Source organism: Mytilus edulis, chromosome 12 (genome assembly GCF_963676685.1).
Source record: "Mytilus edulis chromosome 12, xbMytEdul2.2, whole genome shotgun sequence".
Classification (NCBI taxonomy): Eukaryota; Metazoa; Mollusca; class Bivalvia; order Mytilida; family Mytilidae; genus Mytilus; species Mytilus edulis.
Window position 1 is genome coordinate 42,871,937 of NC_092355.1, and position 21,986 is coordinate 42,893,922.

The 21,986-nt window shown below is 31.9% G+C and overlaps 1 protein-coding gene across 2 annotated transcripts in view; it reads right to left on the reverse strand.

The window, feature by feature from the left end:
- Nucleotides 1–1,209: 1,209 nt before the first annotated feature.
- LOC139498521 (PAS domain-containing serine/threonine-protein kinase-like) overlaps nt 1,210–21,986 on the reverse strand; it is a 44,840-nt gene continuing 24,063 nt past the window's right edge. The window contains exons 3-20 of one of the 2 annotated variants that reach the window (XM_071286940.1): nt 21,343–21,592; nt 20,652–20,854; nt 19,873–20,043; nt 15,975–16,115; nt 14,877–15,011; nt 13,839–13,962; nt 13,225–13,379; nt 10,714–10,825; nt 9,563–9,716; nt 7,934–8,943; nt 7,200–7,372; nt 6,665–6,829; nt 5,992–6,117; nt 4,911–5,045; nt 3,877–4,076; nt 3,322–3,455; nt 2,586–2,726; nt 1,210–1,723 (exon numbers count right to left, since the gene is read on the reverse strand). In XM_071286940.1, the coding sequence (XP_071143041.1) occupies nt 1,623–1,723; nt 2,586–2,726; nt 3,322–3,455; nt 3,877–4,076; nt 4,911–5,045; nt 5,992–6,117; nt 6,665–6,829; nt 7,200–7,372; nt 7,934–8,943; nt 9,563–9,716; nt 10,714–10,825; nt 13,225–13,379; nt 13,839–13,962; nt 14,877–15,011; nt 15,975–16,115; nt 19,873–20,043; nt 20,652–20,854; nt 21,343–21,592 (3,630 nt within the window). In that variant the 3' untranslated portion in view covers nt 1,210–1,622. The remainder of the gene's footprint in view (nt 1,724–2,585; nt 2,727–3,321; nt 3,456–3,876; nt 4,077–4,910; nt 5,046–5,991; nt 6,118–6,664; nt 6,830–7,199; nt 7,373–7,933; nt 8,944–9,562; nt 9,717–10,713; nt 10,826–13,224; nt 13,380–13,838; nt 13,963–14,876; nt 15,012–15,974; nt 16,116–19,872; nt 20,044–20,651; nt 20,855–21,342; nt 21,593–21,986) is intronic. The other variant, XM_071286941.1, reaches the window with a different exon arrangement.

Consider the following 21,986-nt stretch of genomic DNA (forward strand, 5'->3'; position numbering starts at 1 on the left):
AGCATTGATATGATAGCTTTTGCATATGTGTAATGAGCGGAAGTACACAAGCCATAATTTCCCACCTGGGCTGATAACCCATATCAGGTGCATCTCGTGCACAAAACCCATAATAGTGCCTCTCGTGCAAGTTACTTCCGGTGTTTCCGGTATCGGTTGTTTACTTTTCCATTGTGACGTCAGATGTTTTTTATGACGACGTCAAAATTTACGGGAACTTTTGTGGGGATAGTTTAATACTTGCTAACAAATGCCATTGACAATTATGAATCATATTATAGTACAACAAACATGGAGTAGTAATGATCGTAAAACTCTTCCAAATTTTCAATGTTTCAAAATGCCTCTATAGGAAATGTTACCATAAATATATAAGGAGTTAATGATGCTGTTGTTGGACAACTATAGTATATTTGATTCATAATTTTAATTTTCTTTATAAAATGTTTGACTGTTTTAGTTATTGCATTAGTTTATTTGCCTTACATAAAACTATTGTCGGAAGTATATGATAAAGCGATTAATACATGGCCTTTTCCATATCACCCTGGGTATCATCCCGAGAACCCCATATCAGCCCGAGACGGAGGCTGATATGGAAAAGGCCATGTATTAATCTCTATATATCATACTTCATGGATTTTTCAAAATTTGAAAGGAAATCAAGTTAAAAAGAATCTAACATGTGCATGCTTTTTTTCATTTGTTCTCAAAAACAAACATAATCTGTGTGTAGGGGTGTAAATTAAACACTCTGCATATAAAAAGTGTCAAATCTGCATGAAATATACAAGTGTGTGATTACGTTTCAAATTATTATATTTGTATATCATTTTTATTATCTCTGAATTTGTCTTCTAAAGAAAAATAGTAGTAGTTTACTAGGTGGTTTAAGTTATCAACAAAATCTTTATAAAAATATCCATCAAAAGCAAAAATAGTTCTAACCCAATGAATAAAAAAAGTAGGGGAAAATCTGTTCTACATGCTTGTATATATTAAAGCATAGAATATTCTTGTAACAAGGTTGTAAAATTTACAAAACTGAGAAATTCTGAATTTTTATAACGTTGCATTAAATACTGAGAAAAAAATACAGATAAATTTGAATCAGATTTTTTACTTGGATTTTACACACTATCAAAATTAAATAATTTTTATTCACTTTTTCTGAACAATTTGTAACCTTATTTCCTATTTTTGTTGATGAAAACAATAACATTAATATATGCACACATAATTTTAGATTTCATCAAAGACATTAGGACTGTTCTAGAATTAATTGTATAGGGACATGGTTGGAACTTCTTTTAAAATTTGATGGGATATCATCTCATAAAGATATTCTGAAAAATATAAGAAATATTCAATAAAATTTTTATGCATGGCAGGCTAAAATAAAAAGTGCCTCTCCTCCCCATACATTTATTTCTGGAACACTTTTTGTACACTGTAGGGACTCTTTGTTTATCATTCAGGAGGTGAAGCATTGTTTCTAAATTGTTATTAAAATGGCACTATTTTTAAAATGATTTCTCCTGTCAGATGCACTATTCTATTCTGTTTTATGAGTAGATTTGGTGATTTTTGATTTTGACAAATTTTATCAGCACATTTTTTTATCAGCTTGGTACTAAATTACTGTGTTTAAGCCACTTTTCATGTGTTTTGTGAATTTCTGGAGAGTCCATTCTGTTATCTGATGCAGTGTTCCCATGAAATTCTGTAAATGATAAGAATCTACATTAGTATGTTATAAAAAATCTTTTTTTTTTCTCAGTTGGGTCACTTTTTTTTATATATATATATATATATATATATAGTGCAAATTGTGCATTTTAAATTTTGAATGTATTATTTGATTCTCACATTTCCTGATATTCTCAATAATTATTTTTACATTATTGTCAAGTGTTCAACTATCACCATAATAAATGTATCAGAAATCTGAATTCAAAGTATTTTCATAAGAGATTTATTCTTTGCTGATTTTGCAATTTAGATAAAGTTGTGAAACTAATTTTGTTGAATAAATATTTTCTTTTAAGCAAATTTAACAAGAATGTGTCCCCAATACACGGATGCCCCATCCCCACAATAATTTTCTATGTTCAGTGGACTGTGAAAATGGGTGAAAATCTCTAATTTGGCATTAAAATTAGAAAAATCATATCATAGGGAAAATATGTACCAAGCTTAAAGTTGATTGGACTTCAACTTCATCAAAAATGACCTCGACCAAAAACCTTAACCTGAAGCGGGAAAGACGAACGAACGAAACGAACAGACCAGAAAAAATAATGCCCCTCTTACTATTGTAGGTATCGTAGGTGGAGCATAAAAATTCATGTATCAGCAAACAGGAATTAGGTGTATGGCCAAGACTATGTGTTACAGCTTATCTTCATCAAGCTGCTAAAAAGTGTTTACTCATTCTATTCATTAGAGAAAATTGGCAAAACAGACAAATAGGTGATTACAGTGTAGCCTCAACTCCTGAGTAGGGTTATAACACTACTAGAGTGAGGTTGTAATATTCCTAGAGTGAGGTTATTACACTCCTAGGGAGAGAGTATAAAACAAACCTGAATTAGGCAATACATCCTCCCACTTATACATAGATATATCTATTGGTTGGTTAACCCACAGGTCCTTCTCACAGTCCTTTATACTGGTTCTCTTTCTGGGGTCAGGATGTAGTAAACCCATCAATAAAAACATCAACGCTGTAATAAATAATGAAAACGTTATAGAACTGACCATTTGTATGGAATTTTATCATTAACTTAATACAATGTCAAATAAATGAACCCAAAGATTTACTTAATAGCAAGTTATAACCTAAGAAAAAAGACAAGACATTTTATAAATTATCCAAAAAAGGAAAAAACATCTGATCCTATATCAGTGCCATGTGAAGTAAAACCAATACAAATTTTGACCAACAAACAAATGCAGGTTTCCACCTTTTTCTAAATGAATCTTAATAATAGCTATAAACATACACTCTTAAGACTGTAATGAAGTAATTGCAAAATCAAAGATAGAGAGGGCACAATATCAAAACCAGTTCATATTATTGTAGGAATTCTAATTTTTCTGTACAAACAGTTATTAAAGATCACACTTATTTTTAAAAAAAATAGAGCAGTCTTAAAATACATTTTTTTTGGGTTAAATACAATGATGGAAATGTTTTTGCATGCTTAATATATTTTGCAATAAAGGGGTGCATGATATTAAAAGGAGCCCATTGTCTAACATTTGATGTCTAATTAACAAATCACATTACAAAAATAACAATAGATATCAATTTCTTACGTCTAGATACAACAAATGGTGGTTTCAAAACACACTGTATTGTTTCATCTACATCAAAGAAAGGGTTCTCTCCAAATACCAAAGTGTATAATGTCACTCCCATGGACCACATTTCTAACTCAGGACCTTTATATCTACAAAACACATTTTTAAACATACTATTTCATTTAGTAATTAACAACTTTATAAGGAACACATTTTTTTTTAACTCTTCCCTCCAAACAATTGAGAAAAAGATTACAAAATGTATGTGTCTCTTGGACGGCTAATTGAAAATCAGTGCTGATTCTTGAGGCAGAACTCACAAATTCCCCGTCTTGGAAAAAAATCTCCAATTTGTCATATCTTCTGTCTAATGGGATGTTATATCAGAAACAAAATTTCATAACTGCAATAAGACAGATAAGTGGTGAATTTAATTTTTTTAAAACCAGTGTCAGAAATTTACAAGCCTCAAAAAGCACAGTACAAATTTTACAAATTTATTTTTTAGTTTAAAAAATAAAACATTGAGCTGATCTCAATTTTTAACCTAAAATTATATATAACACCTACTTATTTCCCATTAAAACTTCTGGACTGCAGTATTCCAATGTTCCACAGAATGTCCCAAACAGTTTAGTAGTATCCAGGTAGGCGGCAGCACCAAAGTCAATCAACTTAATCTGGAAGCTTTCGTTTAATATCACATTCTCATCTTTCACATCTCGATGTATAATGCCATTCTTGTGAAGGTATGATATTGCACTAACCATCTGAAATAAAGAATTATTGTATACTGTGGATTTATTAATATTCGTTGGATACCAATTTTCATGGATTTTGTGGGTACAGGAGAACCACGAATTTAGATGTTCAAAGAGTAACACATTTTCTAAAGGAATGAATGCAGGCTGTGCCAAAACAAGAACTTAAATATCCACGAATATTCAAGTTTTCCGCAAACCACGTAAATTAGAATCCACGAAAATAAATGAATCCACAGTAATAGAAATTGCTGCACAGGACACAAAGGTTGTAAATTTTCTCATAGGATGAACATGTGATTTCTATAAAGACTGCAATGTAAGTAGTTTATAGTTGGGTTATCTATATATATTTCTTTTTACAGATTTCAAATACAGTACATCTATTAGAAGAATGTTATATACAATAAAATTGTCAAATTATATTGAAGCAATGTTGAAAACGCTTCAATCTCTTAAATATTATATAAGTACATGTGTACTCAGTGTTGGGTGGTTGTTGAGGTCTATTGCACTGTCCAATATTTTTGTTATTCTTTCATGTATTAGATATTTATCTTTAATGATAAAATTTACCCCAGCAATGTCATGGCAGACAACCCTCAAATTCTGCGTCCAAAACAAGATTACAATGACCTAGAATAAAAGAGCTCTCATAGACCCAGATCACTGGTCTTCAAAGAAAATGTACTATGAGTTATAAAGCATCAGCAAATTTTCATTTTATGGTACGGTATGGTGTGTTATTTTGGCGGAATTTATTTTAGCAATTTTTTTCAATCATCGAAAATTTGCACCCTGCGAAAATAACCAACTATACAGTATGTTAAAAGTATACCTCACCTGTTTAAAAATATAACTAGCCAATGTCTCATCAAGTAGAGGACTCCTGTCAATGAACTCAAACAGATCCATTCCACTACCATGTTTCTCCATTACCATCTGTACATAATCATCATTCTCAAATACATCTATCACCTGTAATGTACAATGGTAGATTGTTACAAAGTAAGTTTAGCATTGAAAATTCACTAGTGCATAGTAGAATTTTTTTTAAACTTTTTATATCATGACCTGAACAGTGTCCTTATTGCAAACATATAGTTCACAGTATCTGGGATCAACTTACTTTTTTTACCATGATCATCAACAAACATCGTTCCCACAACACGTTTAACCTCACCCCATTCTGTATATACATGTATGTTCCTGTCCCAAGTCAGGAATCTGTAATTCAGTGGTTGTCGTTTGTTGCTGTATTACACATTTGTTTTTCTTTCATTATTTTGTACATAAATTAGGCTGATAGTTTTCTCATTTGATTTGTTTTACATTTTTCATTTCAGGGCGTTTATATCTGACTATGCAGTATGGGCTTTGCTCATTGTTAAAGGTAGTAGTGACCTAAAGTTGTTAATTTTGGTGTCATTTGATAACTTGTGAAGAGTATCATACCACATCTTTTTTATGTTCTAACTAATCAGCAGAGCCCTAATAAAATTGTAAGTGACCACAGTGGTTTTTTTTTTTTGTAGATATTTAGAGACCTGGGCAAAAACAAGTGTGTTATTAACAATGTTCATATCATCCACATACACTATAACTGGTAGAGTATACACAAGTTGCTTCAGTTTAAGTTCTTTTTCATGACTTTCTTTTGATTTTATCTGATATTTCTGCCTGTTTATTCAATAGAAAACTGACTTATTTTTTATTGTTGCTTGCCAATGTCCAGTGGCATATATTTCATGCATGCTGAGGATTTGATTTGATTTGATTTTTTTTGGTGATTTTAACAGCACTGTTAAGCATCGCTTTTGGGTTATTTCTTGGCAGCCAGTTTTTTATGACGAAAGTGACGAGTGCTAGCAAAATCACTGTGTGAAGGGTTATTTTAAATGAAAAACTACAATAGTTGACTTACAGATACAATATTAGGGTGAGATAATTTTCTCAGCAGGCCTACTTCCATAGGGATTTTGTCCCCACTTCTTTCTGTTATCCAACATTCTGACAGAACTTTACTTTTTCTAATGAATTTCACAACAACCTGAAAAATGATGACAAAAGTTGAATTCACAAATTTTAAAACCAAAGAGTGGCAAATTAAATGCATTTCTGTACAAGAAAATGTGTTATGAATATAAACCCTGCTTTGAATTAGACTGACACACTGACTTAAATTTTATACATGCTAGTTGACAAGGTTACAGTCCACATCGAAAGACATGTCACCCCATGGACACAACATTCTGACGCAATGTTTATCTTTTCACAGGCAGTAATCATATCAGTTTCATACCACATGTTTAAAATTATCCTTTTATTAGAGTCACAACTTGACCCATAGGCCTTCTTGTAGCCAAATCAACATTTATAGTGACTTTCTCAATTGAATCATTTCATATTTTTTTTCAGTCAGAACCTTTGATAGGCGACTATACAGTATAACTTTCACTCATTGTTGAAGACCATATGGTTGCTTATAATTGCATACATCCACTTAATTTGATCTTTTTTGGATAGTTATCGAACTGGCAATCATACCATACCTCCTATTTTATATCAGCTGCTTGACCAATCAAACAGTGACCTACCTCCTCCCCATCAGTCTTTCGCAATGCAGTTTTAACAAAACCAAATGCTCCTTTGCCAATAGAATCCATGGTGTCATATTTCAGATCATACAGTCCTCTACCAGGAGATTCTTCCTCTGCAGTGTCAGACTCTTTTTCCTCATTATCATTCTTATCCACAACCATCTGAAAAAGAAAATAGTTAATGAATCAATGGGTCTTGCCTCTGTGCCATACTACAAATAATAATACCAGGTTCAGAGCCTCACATACATCTACTTAATTATGATACTCTTAAATTTGTTTATTTCTCATTCTAATTTTGCTTTAACAAATGATAGGATCCCTTTCATACTTTTAAATGATACACTTGATAGTTTAAGATATGGCCAGCTTGAAATCACAGAAGTTTAGAAGAAAATTTCAAAACTTTTCACTAAATCTATTTTTTTATTTGAGGGGTAGATGGGGGTTGGAAAATATCAAACTCTCAATAGAGAAAGATTAATCCTTATTCTTGATCCGGAATCTTAAATGGAGTTGTTATAACACTCACCTCTCCTAAACTACAATTAGATTTATCCATTGTACTGTTAAAAGTGGAGGCCAACGTCAGGTTTGCAAAAGATTTTCCATATTCTGGTGCATCCTCTGGGTCACGTGACACCCACATACAATAGGTAGAACTACCATCATCTAATTCTACTTTCTTTACTTGGAAAATAACACCTGAAAGAAAAATTTTAATATTTTTAAGCAAGTCTATTACTTTGGTGTTTCCATACAAATGTTTTCATTTGCAAATTGAGAAATACATAAATTTTTAAATTGGATATTTAAAAAAAATAACCACCACCCATCAAATTTTTATTAAAGTGCTTTCAGACCCCCCCCCCCTCCCCAATAAATGTAATCAGTATTCAAACACTAGTACTACATTATCTAGGGGTATAACACACAACACACATCCAATAGTAAGATAATCTGTCTACTTCTTGTTTGAGGCCGATGTCTTAGGAAAGTATATTATTGTAGCAAGCTATAGCAAACTTTCCAAAAACAAACAAAACAATCACTTGACATGACGTGTGATTAAAAGAAATTAATTTCAGCGAGGAAACCACATGTTTCTGTACTATATTTTATCAGGCTGAAAGCTTGAAATACCAAAAAATTAAGGCATAAAAAAGGTACACTTAAACAGAATAGCCAGAATCTTTCAAGATCAATCAACCTGGAATAAAGGTAAAATCTTTTATCTCATATTACATTTTACTGATATATTCCTACCTAAGTGTGAACCATCTTTATGAACACAAGCTCCAGCAAAACTTCCTTCAGTATAATTACTCTTATCATACACTCCACTACTTGTCTGCAAGTCTTTGACTGATTTCCTATCACCATGCCGCCTACGATGTTTCCTCGGACTCCGTGATTTTGAATATGACAGAGACTGATTCGACAGTTGCATAGAATCTGAGCCATTACTGGCAGAATATCCCCCAAGTTTCTCTGCCAAACTTGAGTCATATTCTGGCATAAGATCAGTTAAGTTACTATCTGTGCCTGGTTCTTCCCATGAGGTACCAGTCAGCGGAGATAAAATATGTTTTGGAATGGGTCGTTCCTCATCACACGAATAGTCTGATTCTGTGCTACTACTGTCTATAAAATGGTTGTCACCACATGGGGGTATAAAATCAATGTTGTTTTGAATTTGGTTGTCATGACAACTTTCATCAGTCACTTCTTTATTTGCACTACTCGATTGACAATTGTTGCTTATGTCCCCTGATGCCCCTTGACCTGAAGTGTCAAACTGTTCGGAAGTTAAACTCTGGTTGAGTAAATCTTCAGTGGACCGTAATTTCATTAATTCTACTTTAGCAGATAAAAGTTCAGTGGTACTAGTACTAAGGTCAGAAGGGTCATTGTCAGATTCAATGTCACTTAAATCATCAATTCTATCAGTATATTGCACTTCATTCAGAAAATTTTCTGTCGTTTCAACCTCCACTGATTTTCGATCGTTCGTGGATGGAATTTCACCCCCAGCATCAGGTACAATAGGAGGAAAGAATTTCTTCACCTCCCTTGCAGTGGGTATAGTTTCTGCACTTGAAGTAGATACATCACTCAAACGTACAGGTGACCTGACATCTGATTTGTAAAGAGGCTTAATGATGTCATCACTATCACTGTCAGAATCCAGATTTAATTTGATAGCTATTGAATCAGATTCTGCTAAAGGTGAAATGTTTTTGATAGATTTACTATTTTCAGTTTCAAGAGCTCTCCTGTAAAATAAAAATACAAATCTTTAAATTACTTAGAAGTATTTTAATGATTAAGCTCAACCCTGAGGAAAAATAAAAAACACAGAAATTTTTGTTACTGTTAGACAATGTCTATTGAAACTCTGTTAATTTCAAAGCATGCTTAGTTGTTTGCAATATTTTCATAGAATTTGAAAATGCTTGTAAATGATTCTAGAACACTTCAGGAATATTAAAATAGTTAAAATCGCAAATATTGTTTTTGAGAAACAAATAGCATGTGTATATGTAAATAATTACGTTGAGAGTGTACAAAATTTATATTATTTTACTTAAAAATTCCCTGAAATTTGAATTGGAAAATTTGTTAGAAACACAGGAGATCACCCTCAGCATTTGGTGGAGTTTCATCTTTTTCGCTATGGCTTTGTCTGTTTTCCCTTACTTATGAGTTTTAAATGTGCCCTTGGCAGCCTCTGCCTCTTTTTTTGGGAGAGAGTCCAAATATAGCAAGCTGTTTTTTGTCTTTTGATAAAATTTCAAGTCGAACATGATTTTGGCAAGCAACCCCATAAGATCTAAATATTTTTATTACAAGCAAGCATCACTCAATCCTTATCAATGTTGAAAAGATCCTTACTTGAGAAAAGATTCTGAATTGACTTTATTGGGGGTAGATGTGACACCTGGTTTAAGATCACCTAGACCTTCCATTGGTATGTCAACTCTTCCAGCCAGACCAGATACAATGCTACTACCTATTCCTTGGTCCTCACTGCTGTCTGTCTCAAACACTGAAATAACAACAAATTTGTGATAGCTGTAAATGCATATTTAGATTAGGAACAGCAATAAGAATACTGTTCTTTTGATGTTTTACTTAAAAGTCATATGCAATAAGTCATATGTTATCATTATGTAATCAGGGATTTATTTAACTATTGCATGCATATACGCTTAACTCGGTCCTCAGTTTTTTGTTGTTTTTTTACATTTATTGCTCTGACATCCATAACATATATTGATAGAAAAAAACTTATTAAGTGATTGTTCATAAAAAAAAACTTGGCTGATAATTAACTTTTGGGTTTTGGTGTCAAAGTTTATTGATTGTGGCCTTGATAAACACATAACACAGAATCATTAAAGCATATGTATAATAACTGAAAAGATATAGAGCTGTTTATTTGTTGCTTTTTATCACTTCAATGGGTTTCCAATTGTTAAACTTTGTCATTTGATTTGGTGTGTCAATTTTTTCTTTCAGAATCAGTTTTTAATAGTAACTTACTTCCATGATTGTTTTAAAAAAAAATTATTAAAAAGTTTTTCCTTTAAAACTGTGATGTTGGATTGTGAAATTTCTATCAGTACTATTTTTGAAAGATTTTGATAACATTAGCGATTTTCTTTAAAAAAAAAGGTATATGTCAACCTGATATTCGTTTTTTGATGTGGTTCATAATTGTTTGTCGATTTTCATATAGATTAAGTTGTTGGTTTTCTCGTTTGAATGGTTTTACACTAGTCATTTTTGGGGCCCTTTATAGCTTGTTGTGTGGTGTGAGCCAAGGCTCTGTGTTGAAGAAAGTACTTTGACCTATAATGGTTTACTTTTACAAGTTATTACTTGGATAAACAGTTGTCTCATTGGCACTCATACCACATCTTCCTATATCTATTGTATTGGTAGATGTCAATCATCTTCACAGATCAATTGATTATATCAAAAAGTTTCAACAACAAAACGTCAAGGCTATTGAATTACTACCACTCGAACTGATAACTTACATTTTTTCTTTTTAATATGAACACTTTTATCCTCTCCTAAATCTTCCATTGGTGCTCTGAATCCTTTATCTTCTAAAATTTCACTTATTTCAGGGATCAGCACTGATATGCTCTGTAAGAAAAAAATAGAGAATGTGTCCATAGTTCACAGATGATGATGACCTGATATGCCTATAAAGTATAAAATCTTCCAAGGGCAGTTTTAGAAAAACAATTCTGAGAGTATTGCATGGCAATGCATAGTTCCTTACCGGTTAACAATTCATTGTAATGAAACGAAATTCTAACTTGATCTATAATTTGACATGGTGTATCCAACTACATAAAAATATCAAGTCAATATCTTCAATCCTGACGAAATACACTGTTGAAAACTGATTATTTAAGTGATTTTTTTAATGTCCAAAGACCATAACTCTGCATAAAATCATCAGGCTGGTACAAAATTCTTCAAAACAATTTACCAATGAAAAAGGCGAACAAATCCAAAATGTCATTTATCATAAATAAAAATATCTTAATTTAAAAAAAAAAGAGAGTTATTTCCCTTTTAACAGAAATCTAGTGATTAATAAGCATTATGCCAAAAATTTAATTCTAGGTAAAGGGCTTTAACTGAACAAGGAGAAAAGCTAACATCATGAAAATTAAACTTGACCTGTAACTTGTCATGATAAAACAAGTCACCAAATATCAAATCAATATCTTCAAGAATGAAGGAAAACTGATTTGCCGGACAGAGTGCAAACCTCAAGTCCTCTTCAACTTCGTCGGTAGGGGACTAAAATCCATTTGGTCTCTAGTGGAGAGCTGTCTACTTGGCATTCAAAACACATCTTTTTATTTCTATATTAGTTCTTTGAAGGCACCCCCACTACACACAATTTTGACATCCGTTACATGTATGTATACTCATATAAAAAGTACCTTGCTTTAATTGCTTTATACAATAGATTTGATTATTTCCAAACAAAAATTAATTTTATAGTGACTTGAGAAACACCGATATCACTCAGATTACAATTCTACCTTGACAGGTAAGTTGGTATCTAGCCTATAAAATACTTATTTAGCCTTGAGAATTGAAAGGTCAGTTTATCCCATTCATACAAAAGAAGTTGGTAAAATTGGCTTCATGCCATTTACCTTGTCCAAAATTAAGGTCACTTTATTGTTATTGTGATATTGTTACAGTACAAAAGAACCCTATATTCTGACCAATGCTTAAACTTTGTGCATCTTGATTCAATTGTTCAAAATATGTTAATGTTGAAATTTAGGGGTTACTTTCGGCCTTTTTTTTACGTGTTAGTTTTCTTTTCAGATATAAAAAAACTATCGGCTTTATAGAAATAGACTCTGCTTGCAGGTTCTCTTGTTTTTTGTTTACACCAAATTCTAAAGGATTATAATTTAGTTGCAAAATATTCTAAACGAGAGCCGATTTTTTTTTTTATCTTTTAATGTGAATTGAAGGTTAAATAATTATAATGTGAATTAGAATGAAGAAAACATCTTGGTCCCAAAAAAAATCATCAATCAGGATATGAAATTCCAAATATTAATTTATTATACTAAAATCAGTTCATATAGAATAAACTTTTAAGATTTTATTGATTCCTTTTAAATTGAAATATCAAGCCACTGTTTTGCAGGTTTAGATCATGCCCCAACAGAAAACCAATAAATATGACAGTACAATGTACTCTATGCACAAACACATAAGGTCAGTGTGAAATAGACATCTAGGGCAGGAGCAAACTGTCAGTTATACCAAACCAGTTTGACTAGATCTCTAGTTTAAAACCAGTTTGACTAGATGTGTAGATTATTCTTGGAATAACAATGGTGTGGCCTATATTTTGACAAGGTAAATAACATGAGGACCTGGATGGGTTTTTTAATATCTGTATTCTTTAAAGTTTTAGGGCATTTTCTTTTAATAGCCTTGAAAAAACTCTCATTCTGTAAAATTCTCATGAAAATGATTTTACTATTTAGTCTTTCTGTTACAAGATTATTTATCAATTATGTTCATTGATCATGATTATATTATCAGTATGCCTTACAGTTACCTAAGTTACCTTTTTATTATGCACAGTTATTCTTTATACTTTTGCACTGCAGTAAATTATTCTCTATTCTTTATTTTGATGTTCATTTTCTCTATTCTCTATTATTTTTTGTTGCTATTACATGTATTCTCTATTCTGTAAACCCCATTCTGACCCTCATAGGTAAACTTCTTTTGTATGCATGGGATAAACTGACCTTTCAATTCTCAAGGCTAAATAAGTATTTTATAGGCTAGATACAAACTTACCTGTCAAGGTAGAATTGTAATCTGAGTGGTATTGGTGTTTCTCAAGTCACCATAATGAAGTAATGTTTTGTTTTCTATTAATTATCATTTCATAATGTTATCAAAATTCCTTTTTTGAGCCTCTAAATTTACAATACTTTGTAAATCAGAATGTTGTTTTACATAATACTGTATTTACAGTATGTTACCTTTCCTATAAGTTCATCACTACTATAACCAAACAACAAACGAGAAAAGTTCTCATTAATGGACTGTATCTTTCCATCAGGTAAAAATGTTATCAGTCCACTGATGCTGGAAAATACCCATACAATCCCAAGGTAGATGTTGTCATAGCAACCATCTGTAAAAGAAACAAACAATTCCATTAATTTTCAGTAAAAACATCTGAAAGACTAAGAACATAAATTGTGTTTGACAAGGTTTGATAATGACATATGGATCAAAATTATGTCTGCTAGAATTAATTAATAAGTTTATGAACTATATTTTAATGGTCACACACTCTTGGACAAAAACGAGTAATGTATGCAGTAATATCATATGAATATTAATTTGATTGCCAACAAGACATTCATATATGACTTTGAAAATTATTAGCAAGGGAAGGAAACTAACCTTAACTGAAAAGATAATCTTTTTCGCTGCTAAATTAGTTTTCTTATTGAAATAAAAAAACAATCCATATACAACATCCTGGCAGGGAAACAAATTTTAACTGAAAATCAAGGGTTTTTGTTAATGTTTTCACTGCAAAATAACTTTCTTTTTGAAATAAGAATTTGATATACAGATAATTTACCCTGTTGATTAGGTGGTATATTCCTAGGATCGTCCTCTATCTCTGACGCCATTTTAACAGAAATACTCAGTGGGAAAGGTACTCCATCTTTTGTTCTGCCTGTTGCTTGCTGTTTCCGTATTTCCTGTGTTATTAAAAAATATAGCAAAACTTGTCAAAACATTTGCAAGATCTTTTCTTTAACTTTCTTTTAAAAACCTCAGCATATGAGACTGTATAAAACTAATTAAATAATTAAATAATTGTAGAAAAAAACATAAATTTTCAAAGCTGTAAATGTTTAAAATCCAAATAGTCAGTGGAACATCTTATAGAACATGTTACTCTAATTATTTTACAGACCTTAGTAATATTCATTTCTGCAAGTTTATTATCGGTTTTAATTTTCCATTTCAATGTTTAAATTATCTCCCATTAAAATTCTCCAAAAAAAAAATACATTAACACTGTTTTAAAATATTTGATTGGTAAGATTCAATTTTTCAATTTAGCCATACAAGGGGAGATAAACTTTTTTGTAAAAAATTTAATACAGAAATTTAATGAAATTTTATTTTGACTTGCAGCAAGAACACCAAATTAAAGTGCCAACATATTTTTTTAAAATATTAACTGGCATATCATAAAACCTATATCTTCTCATATTTTATTTCAATATTTTGACACATAGATTTCTTTCTATTTACAAATAATTTTTCTTATTAAAACTATCTGTGTATATCTGATTGAAAACTAACATGGTAAAATTACATTCTGGCAAAGTATAAGAAAATTCAATATGAGGAAATTTATAGTCTGTATCAACGTTTATTGACCATTTTTAATCAACACATGCTTGTTTTAATTATACACATTAATTTTCAGCTTGTGATGTTTATATATCTAACAGAACATATTTAATAAAACACACAGACTTGGTTCAATCAAAGTTTGCTTCTTGAGGAGGAGTTTTACATTTATTGACTTCCAGGCAACCAATCATATTTGATTTTGCATCTTAACTTTGGAATTAATATTCTTTAATGTACTTTAACTAACCTTAGTGAGAGATGATGCTGTCATAGGTATGTTAAATGATGGTATCAACTGTGTCATGTCAAGACCTTCCAAGTCATCAGGAGAGTCAAAACCATGAAGGTACGCCAGCTGGTGATCACAAGATAGAATCACACCCTAAAAAGATATTAATCTACAAATCTGACTTATATTTTCATAATGCTGAAAAACAAGTGAAACTGCGAGCTACTGCTCACTGATGATACCCCTGCCGCAAGTGGATAATATTAATAGTGTAAAAATATGCAAGTGTTGGGTAAACAGGAAGTTGTCGAGTGATGAATCTGAAAACACATCACACGGTATAGCTGACTTATATAAATCCTGAAACCAAATTTCAGAAATCCTTGTATTGTAGTTCCTGAGAAAAATGTGACGAAAATTTTCAACTTGGCTATCATGTGTAAAATCAGACAAGTGTTCGGTAAACAGGAAGTTGTCAAGTGATGAATCTGAAAACGCATCACACGGTATGGCTGACATATATAAATGTTGATACCAAATTACAGAAAGGGTGGATGTGTAGTTCCTGAGAAAAATGTGACGAAAGTTTCATGGGACGGACTGACTGACGGACAGACAGAGGTAAAACAGTATACCCCCCCCCCCCCTTTTTTAAAGCGGGGGTATAATTACTTGACAAACTTTTTAAGCATAACATCTTAGTGCTCAAGTAAATTTTTGATTACTATCATTTATTTTCAAAGTATTTGACTCAATTCACATGCTTTTAATATGAAGATGTGGTATGTCCAAGTCACAATGTGTAAACAGTTATAAGTCAAAGTGCAGCTATGTAATGCTTTTTTAACAAGGCCTTAAAGAAATCTCTTTATGTTTTCTTATGTTTTATATGTCTCATATAGTAAATGAATGAAAAGTATTTTAGCAGTTTTTCCACAAAGAAATATAAAGACAGTATAATAAAGCTATTCTTTATTACCAAGCTACTCATTGTTGAAGGTCGTACTGTGACCTATACTTGTTAATTTCTATGTCATTTGTTCTCTTGTTAAGAGTTGTCTCATTGGCAATCATACCACAACTTCTTCTTATAATTACACATCTATCTCTACAAACCTTATTATTAAATGTGACCATGGCAACAGTTCTCTCAACTGGTTCCATAACCACCAGACACCTTGGCTCTGCTTTACAGTTTAACTTGCGAACCCAGATAGAAACAGGCATGACAATACCTTCACTGTCAGAGGCATCAACCTAGAAAAAACATTGGAGAAACATGTATAAGTGCTCTTAATAATCAATTGAATGTTATTTAGGTGTCATTTGTGATTTATGGTAGTATAGCTGGGGTGTCTAAATGTTCAATGACAGATTATTTTTTAAATGCTATTAAAGATTTCAGGGTCAATTTACTTGCTACTTTCAATATAACAAGAGTGCACACGCTGAAATGTCTCGCCTTCTATACTAATCATTGATATTATGTTGATAGTCCTAAGTATAAAGCTAAGCTTTATTACAACTGTCACATAAATTTAACATTAACCAAGATAACTAAACAAAGACCAATGAACCTTGAAAAAGAGGTCCAGGTCAGATGAACCATGCCAGGCAGACAGGTACAGCTAACAATGCTTCTATACAACATATATAGTTGACACATTACTTATAGTTAAGAAAAATAGACCAAAACACAAAAACTTACCACTGTGCAATGAACCGTGAAAATGAGGTCACGGTTAAATAAAACCTGCTCGACTGACATAAAGATCATAAAATATTTCCATACACCAAATATAGTTGACCTATGGCATATAGCATTAGATAAAAAGACCAAAACTCAAAAACTTAACTTTGACCACTGAACCATGAAAATGAGGTCAAGGTCACATGACATCTGCCCGCTAGACATGTACACTTAACAATCATTCCATACAACAAATATAGTAGACCTATTGCATATGGTATGAGAAAAACAGACCAAAACACAAAAATTTAACTATAACCACTGAACCATGAAAATGAGGTCAAGGTCAGATGACACCTGCCAGTTGGACATGTACACCTTAAAGTCCTTCCATACACCGAATATACTAGCCCTATTGCTTATAGTATCTGAGATATGGACTTGACCACCAAAACTTAACCTTGTTCACTGATCCATGAAATGAGGTCGAGGTCAAGTGAAAACTGTCTGACAGACACGAGGACCTTGCAAGGTACGCACATATCAAATATAGTTATCCTATTACTAATAATAAGAGAGAATTCAACATTACAAAAAATTTGAACTTTTTTTTCAAGTGGTCACTGAACCATGAAAATGAGGTCAAGGACATTGGACATGTGACTGACGGAAACTTCATAACATGAAGCATCTATATACAAAGTATGAAGCATCCAGGTCTTTCACCTTCTAAAATATAAAGCTTTTAAGAAGTGAGCTAACGCCGCCGCCGTAGCCGCCGGATCACTATCCCTATGTCGAGCTTTCTGCAACAAAAGTTGCAGGCTCGACAAAAAGTGTGAGTCACAAACCTAATTTTTCGTTAAAATTCATTGAAATTTACGAATAATTAATTATTTTAAATAGGTCATAAAGGGGAACTTAATTGTTCATTATTGAGGAAAAATTAAATGATCAAGTTAGTTTAAATTCTATCAGAGAATTGCTTTTTATTCATACTTCTGAATTACAAACAAGAGTGCACACACAGAAATGTCTCGCCTTCTTTACTAATCATTGATATTATGTTGATACTCCTAAATCTAAAGCTTTATTACAACTGTCACATAGACTTAACATGAACCATGAAAATGAGGTCAAGGTCAGTTGAACCATATGCCAGGCAGACATGTACAGCTAACAATGCTTCCATACAACAAATATAGTTGACCTATTGCTTATAGTTTAAGAAAATAGACCAAAACACAAAAACTTAACACTGAGCAATGAACCTTGAAAACCAGGTCAAGGTCAAATAAAACCTGCACGACTGACATATAGATCATAAAATATTTCCATACACAAAATATAGTTGACCTATGACATATAGTATTAGATAAAAAGACCAAAACTCAAAAACTTAACTTTGACCACTGAACCATGAAAATGAGGTGAAGGTCAGATGACATCTGCCCGCTAGACATGTACACCTTACAATCATTCCATACAACAAATATAGTAAACCTATTGCATAAAGTATGAAAAACAGACCAAAACACAAAAACTTAACTATAACCACTGAACCATGAAAATGAGGTCAAGGTCAGATGAAATCTGCCCGCTAGACATGTACACCTTACAATCATTCCATACAACAAATATAGTAGACCTATTGCATAAAGTATGAAAAACAGACCAAAACACAAAAATTTAACTATAACCACTGAACCATGAAAATGAGGTCAAGGTCAGGTGACACCTGCCAGTTGGACATGTATACCTTACAGTCCTTCCATACACTGAATATACTAGACCTATTGCTTATAGTATCTGAGATATGGACTTGACCACCAAAACTTAACCTTGTTCACTGATCCATGAAATGAGGTTGAGGTCAAGTGAAAACTGTCTGACGGGCATGAGGACCTTGCAAGGTACGCACATACTAAATATAGTTATCCTATTACTTACAGTAAGAGAGAATTTAACATTGCAAAAAATCTGAACTTTTTTTCAAGTGGTCACTGAACCATGAAAATGAGGTCAAGGACAATGGACATGTGACTGACGGAAACTTCGTAACATGAGGCATCTATATACAAAATATGAAGCATCCAGGTCTTCCACCTTCTAAAATATATAGCTTTTAAGAAGTGAGCTAACACCGCCGCCGTAGCCGCCGGATCACTATCCCTATGTCGAGCTTTCTGCAACAAAAGTTGCAGGCTCGACAATAAAATATGGGGTAAACGGGTTGTGTTTTTTTTTAAATAAGGTCAAAGTATTAAAAAAAAAAAAAAAAACACCACAAATTGTCCCATTAAATAAAGTTCAATATAATTATCTTCCCTTAACCCTTTCACCGATGAGTCCTGGTTTACTGCGATTCTTGCTTCAGAAGGTGACGATGAGTCCTGTTTAACCGGGTTCGGAATACCTCTTTCATATTTCCCGCTCAAAACAGTGCAAACATGAGTTATCTTTCTTTGTTGAATACCCAGAAGAAAGTGTAAACATGGCACTTCTGTTTGTTGAAAACCGTGTCAAAATCAGAGGATATTTACGGAATTTACAAGAATTTGAAATGAGGGAACATTTTTTTGAAAGAATATGGAAGAATTGAAGCCAAACTAGAATACTTTTTTGACATAAAATGTTGTTTTACGTACAAAACACTTGGAATGGACATCTTTCAGTGTAAGGAATTTGTACAGCCTCATTAAATTTTTCAAAATTTTGCCATTTTGGGATTAAAAATTACAATTTTGGGTCAAAGAGTAGAATTCTGAGAATTTCACCTAGATAATGCCGAAAATTTGAATATTTATGAAGAAAAAATTATCAAAACATGAACAAAACTGTGAACATGGTGTTAGTGAATGAAATAAACACACAAATAACTACAAACAAGTTTTTATTGACATTTATTATGAAGATCTCCCACTTGAGTAATAGCCAGGGAAGCCATCGTCTAAGAGTAGCTTTTGTCTGGGCAGCTATCGGTGAAAGGGTTAATTTTAAAAGATCTTTTTTTGTAGCGTGATTTTTTGAACTTAAAATGATTTGTTGTATATTGAATGATACTTTGTAAAACTTTTTTTAACTTAAAAAGGTACATGGTTTGAAGGAATGCTAAAAAAAAGGCACCATATCTACCTAAACCTCACTCTTATTAAAATTTCAATTTGATTCCAAATGACTAGCTTGTAAGTATGGTCTCTTGTGATTGAACTGTAGGAAGTCTGATTGATGGATTAATGTTTGTTTTATGCAGACTTGGTTCAAAATGACTTTAGATCAGCAAAAGCAAAAGAGATACCCTAATTCTGCACCAGTGTTACCTACCACTTTTCCAGAAATTGAGACCATTTCACCAGAGGCCTCATCCAAATGTGATTCACTAATGGTAGCCTGATCTTTTGGTTTTAACTTTATCAGATCTTTCAAATTCTTTCCAATCAGGTTTTCTAACTCATAACCAAACAAAACACAGGCAATGTCATTGGCAATTAAAATCTAAAATATACAATCTCAAATAATGAAATAAAGACACAAATATCAATATAGATGTCAAATTTTCGTTCACTTTAATAATGTTAATAAAAGAACTTAGATCAACTGTGACAGGTAATAACAACAGTATTTTCTTAAAAGATAATTTATCTTTCATTTGTTTTCCTGTTTTGTTCACTAATTTTAATAGTTATATCAACAATGGCAGGACAAAAATCGTTGTTTTTTTAATTTTAAGCATCCCAAACACTTTTCTGGTTTATCTCCATCAGGAATGCTTAAAGCCGAATATTAGAAAGCCAAGGATGTATAAGATGTTTAAAGATGTGAAGAGATCAAAAGAGAATTACTAAGGAACATAGTGCATAAAATGTGAATTATGATGCAATTTTCATAACTTTGTCCTATCAAAAACTAGGAATGTTTTTCTTTTAGTGTTATTGCGTTGTTAGTTTTATTTCTCATAAATGTTCATCCAACCTGCCATTTATAATTCAATAATTATACTTTTTCACACAATTTTACATTTGACTCAAAAACTAAAAATTTCTTCAATTTCAACTGATCATCATTCAGTATAAATTTGTAATCTATGAAAACATTGAACATACCTCTGATGTTTTAGCATTTATTGTACAAATAGCTTTGTTTGGATTCCGTACTGTTGTCGGGAATGCTGAAGTTGAGTGACCACCAAGATAATTATAGAATGACCAATTCTCATGATTGGACATGTTCAAACTAGAATCATGGGGACTCAGAAAGGATCCTTTACTCCTAGCTGGTGAGTAACTCACATCATTTAAATTGGAACCTGAAACATATAAAAGCAAGGAATAAATATATAGTTGAACATTAAGCAAGATGCTGGTGAACTAACGTATAATAATTATGGCAAGAGTTTTAATCAATATATTGCCATGATTTTTCAAATTTTAATTATTTCCATGCATTTAAGTACAAGCTGATCCTACAAAATATATTATCTCAGAAAAAACAAAATATTTACATAGAAGCATTAACTTTATATTAAGCAAGACATTAATTTAATTAATACATATTAAAACAAAAATGATTCCACAATAATTACATTAAACAATTTACTCTAAACTTACAGAATTATAAAGAACAATAATTTGCTTTTATTTTTAATGTGAATTTTTTTCTCAGTTACAATGCATTTTTATGTAATAAAATGACAATATATGTATTCTTGCCTAATGTGGTACTTAGTCAAATCATCATGTTTTTCCATAAATTGTATGACTTATTCATTTAATGTGCTTCAATAAGAAAACTGACCTTGAATAATTCTGGATGTTTTAGGTTTCATCATGGTCTCATCCAAACATAACTGGCCCCTGTTTATTTTAGGATAAGACTGGTTGCCTTCAAACGATGCTTCTTTTCCAACCAGGAGACCAAACTGGTTGGCTCTGTCATTTCTCCCTCCTCTTATCCTATCAAGAGGGGAAGGGTATGAAGGAGTTCCAAATGTCAATCTTTTACTTGCAAGGCCTGCCTTGTCGATATGCAAGTTATGGTTAAAATTCTGAAGAGAAAAAAACCAACAAATTATGAACTTTTAATTTGTCTATCACATATTTGAGTTGTAATCTTGAGTGCTACAATGCTAAATGATTCATGAAAATATGAGAGATTTGATCAAAACCTCAAAACTTCAGTGACAGATTTAACAAAGATGACAAATCAAAAATTACCATAAAACTAAATATCAATATTTGCTTGTTTCTTCAATTTTTTTGGGTAAAAAATATGTCTAGAACATCACCAATCAGGGCATAATCTATATGTTTATACATTTCATCTTAATTTCTATACTGTTATGAAGTTTTTTTTCAGATGTTACTCATGATTATGTAGTTTGCAACCAAATATATGCATTTTCCCCTCGACATGATCAAAGGATGATATAGTCATTGTAA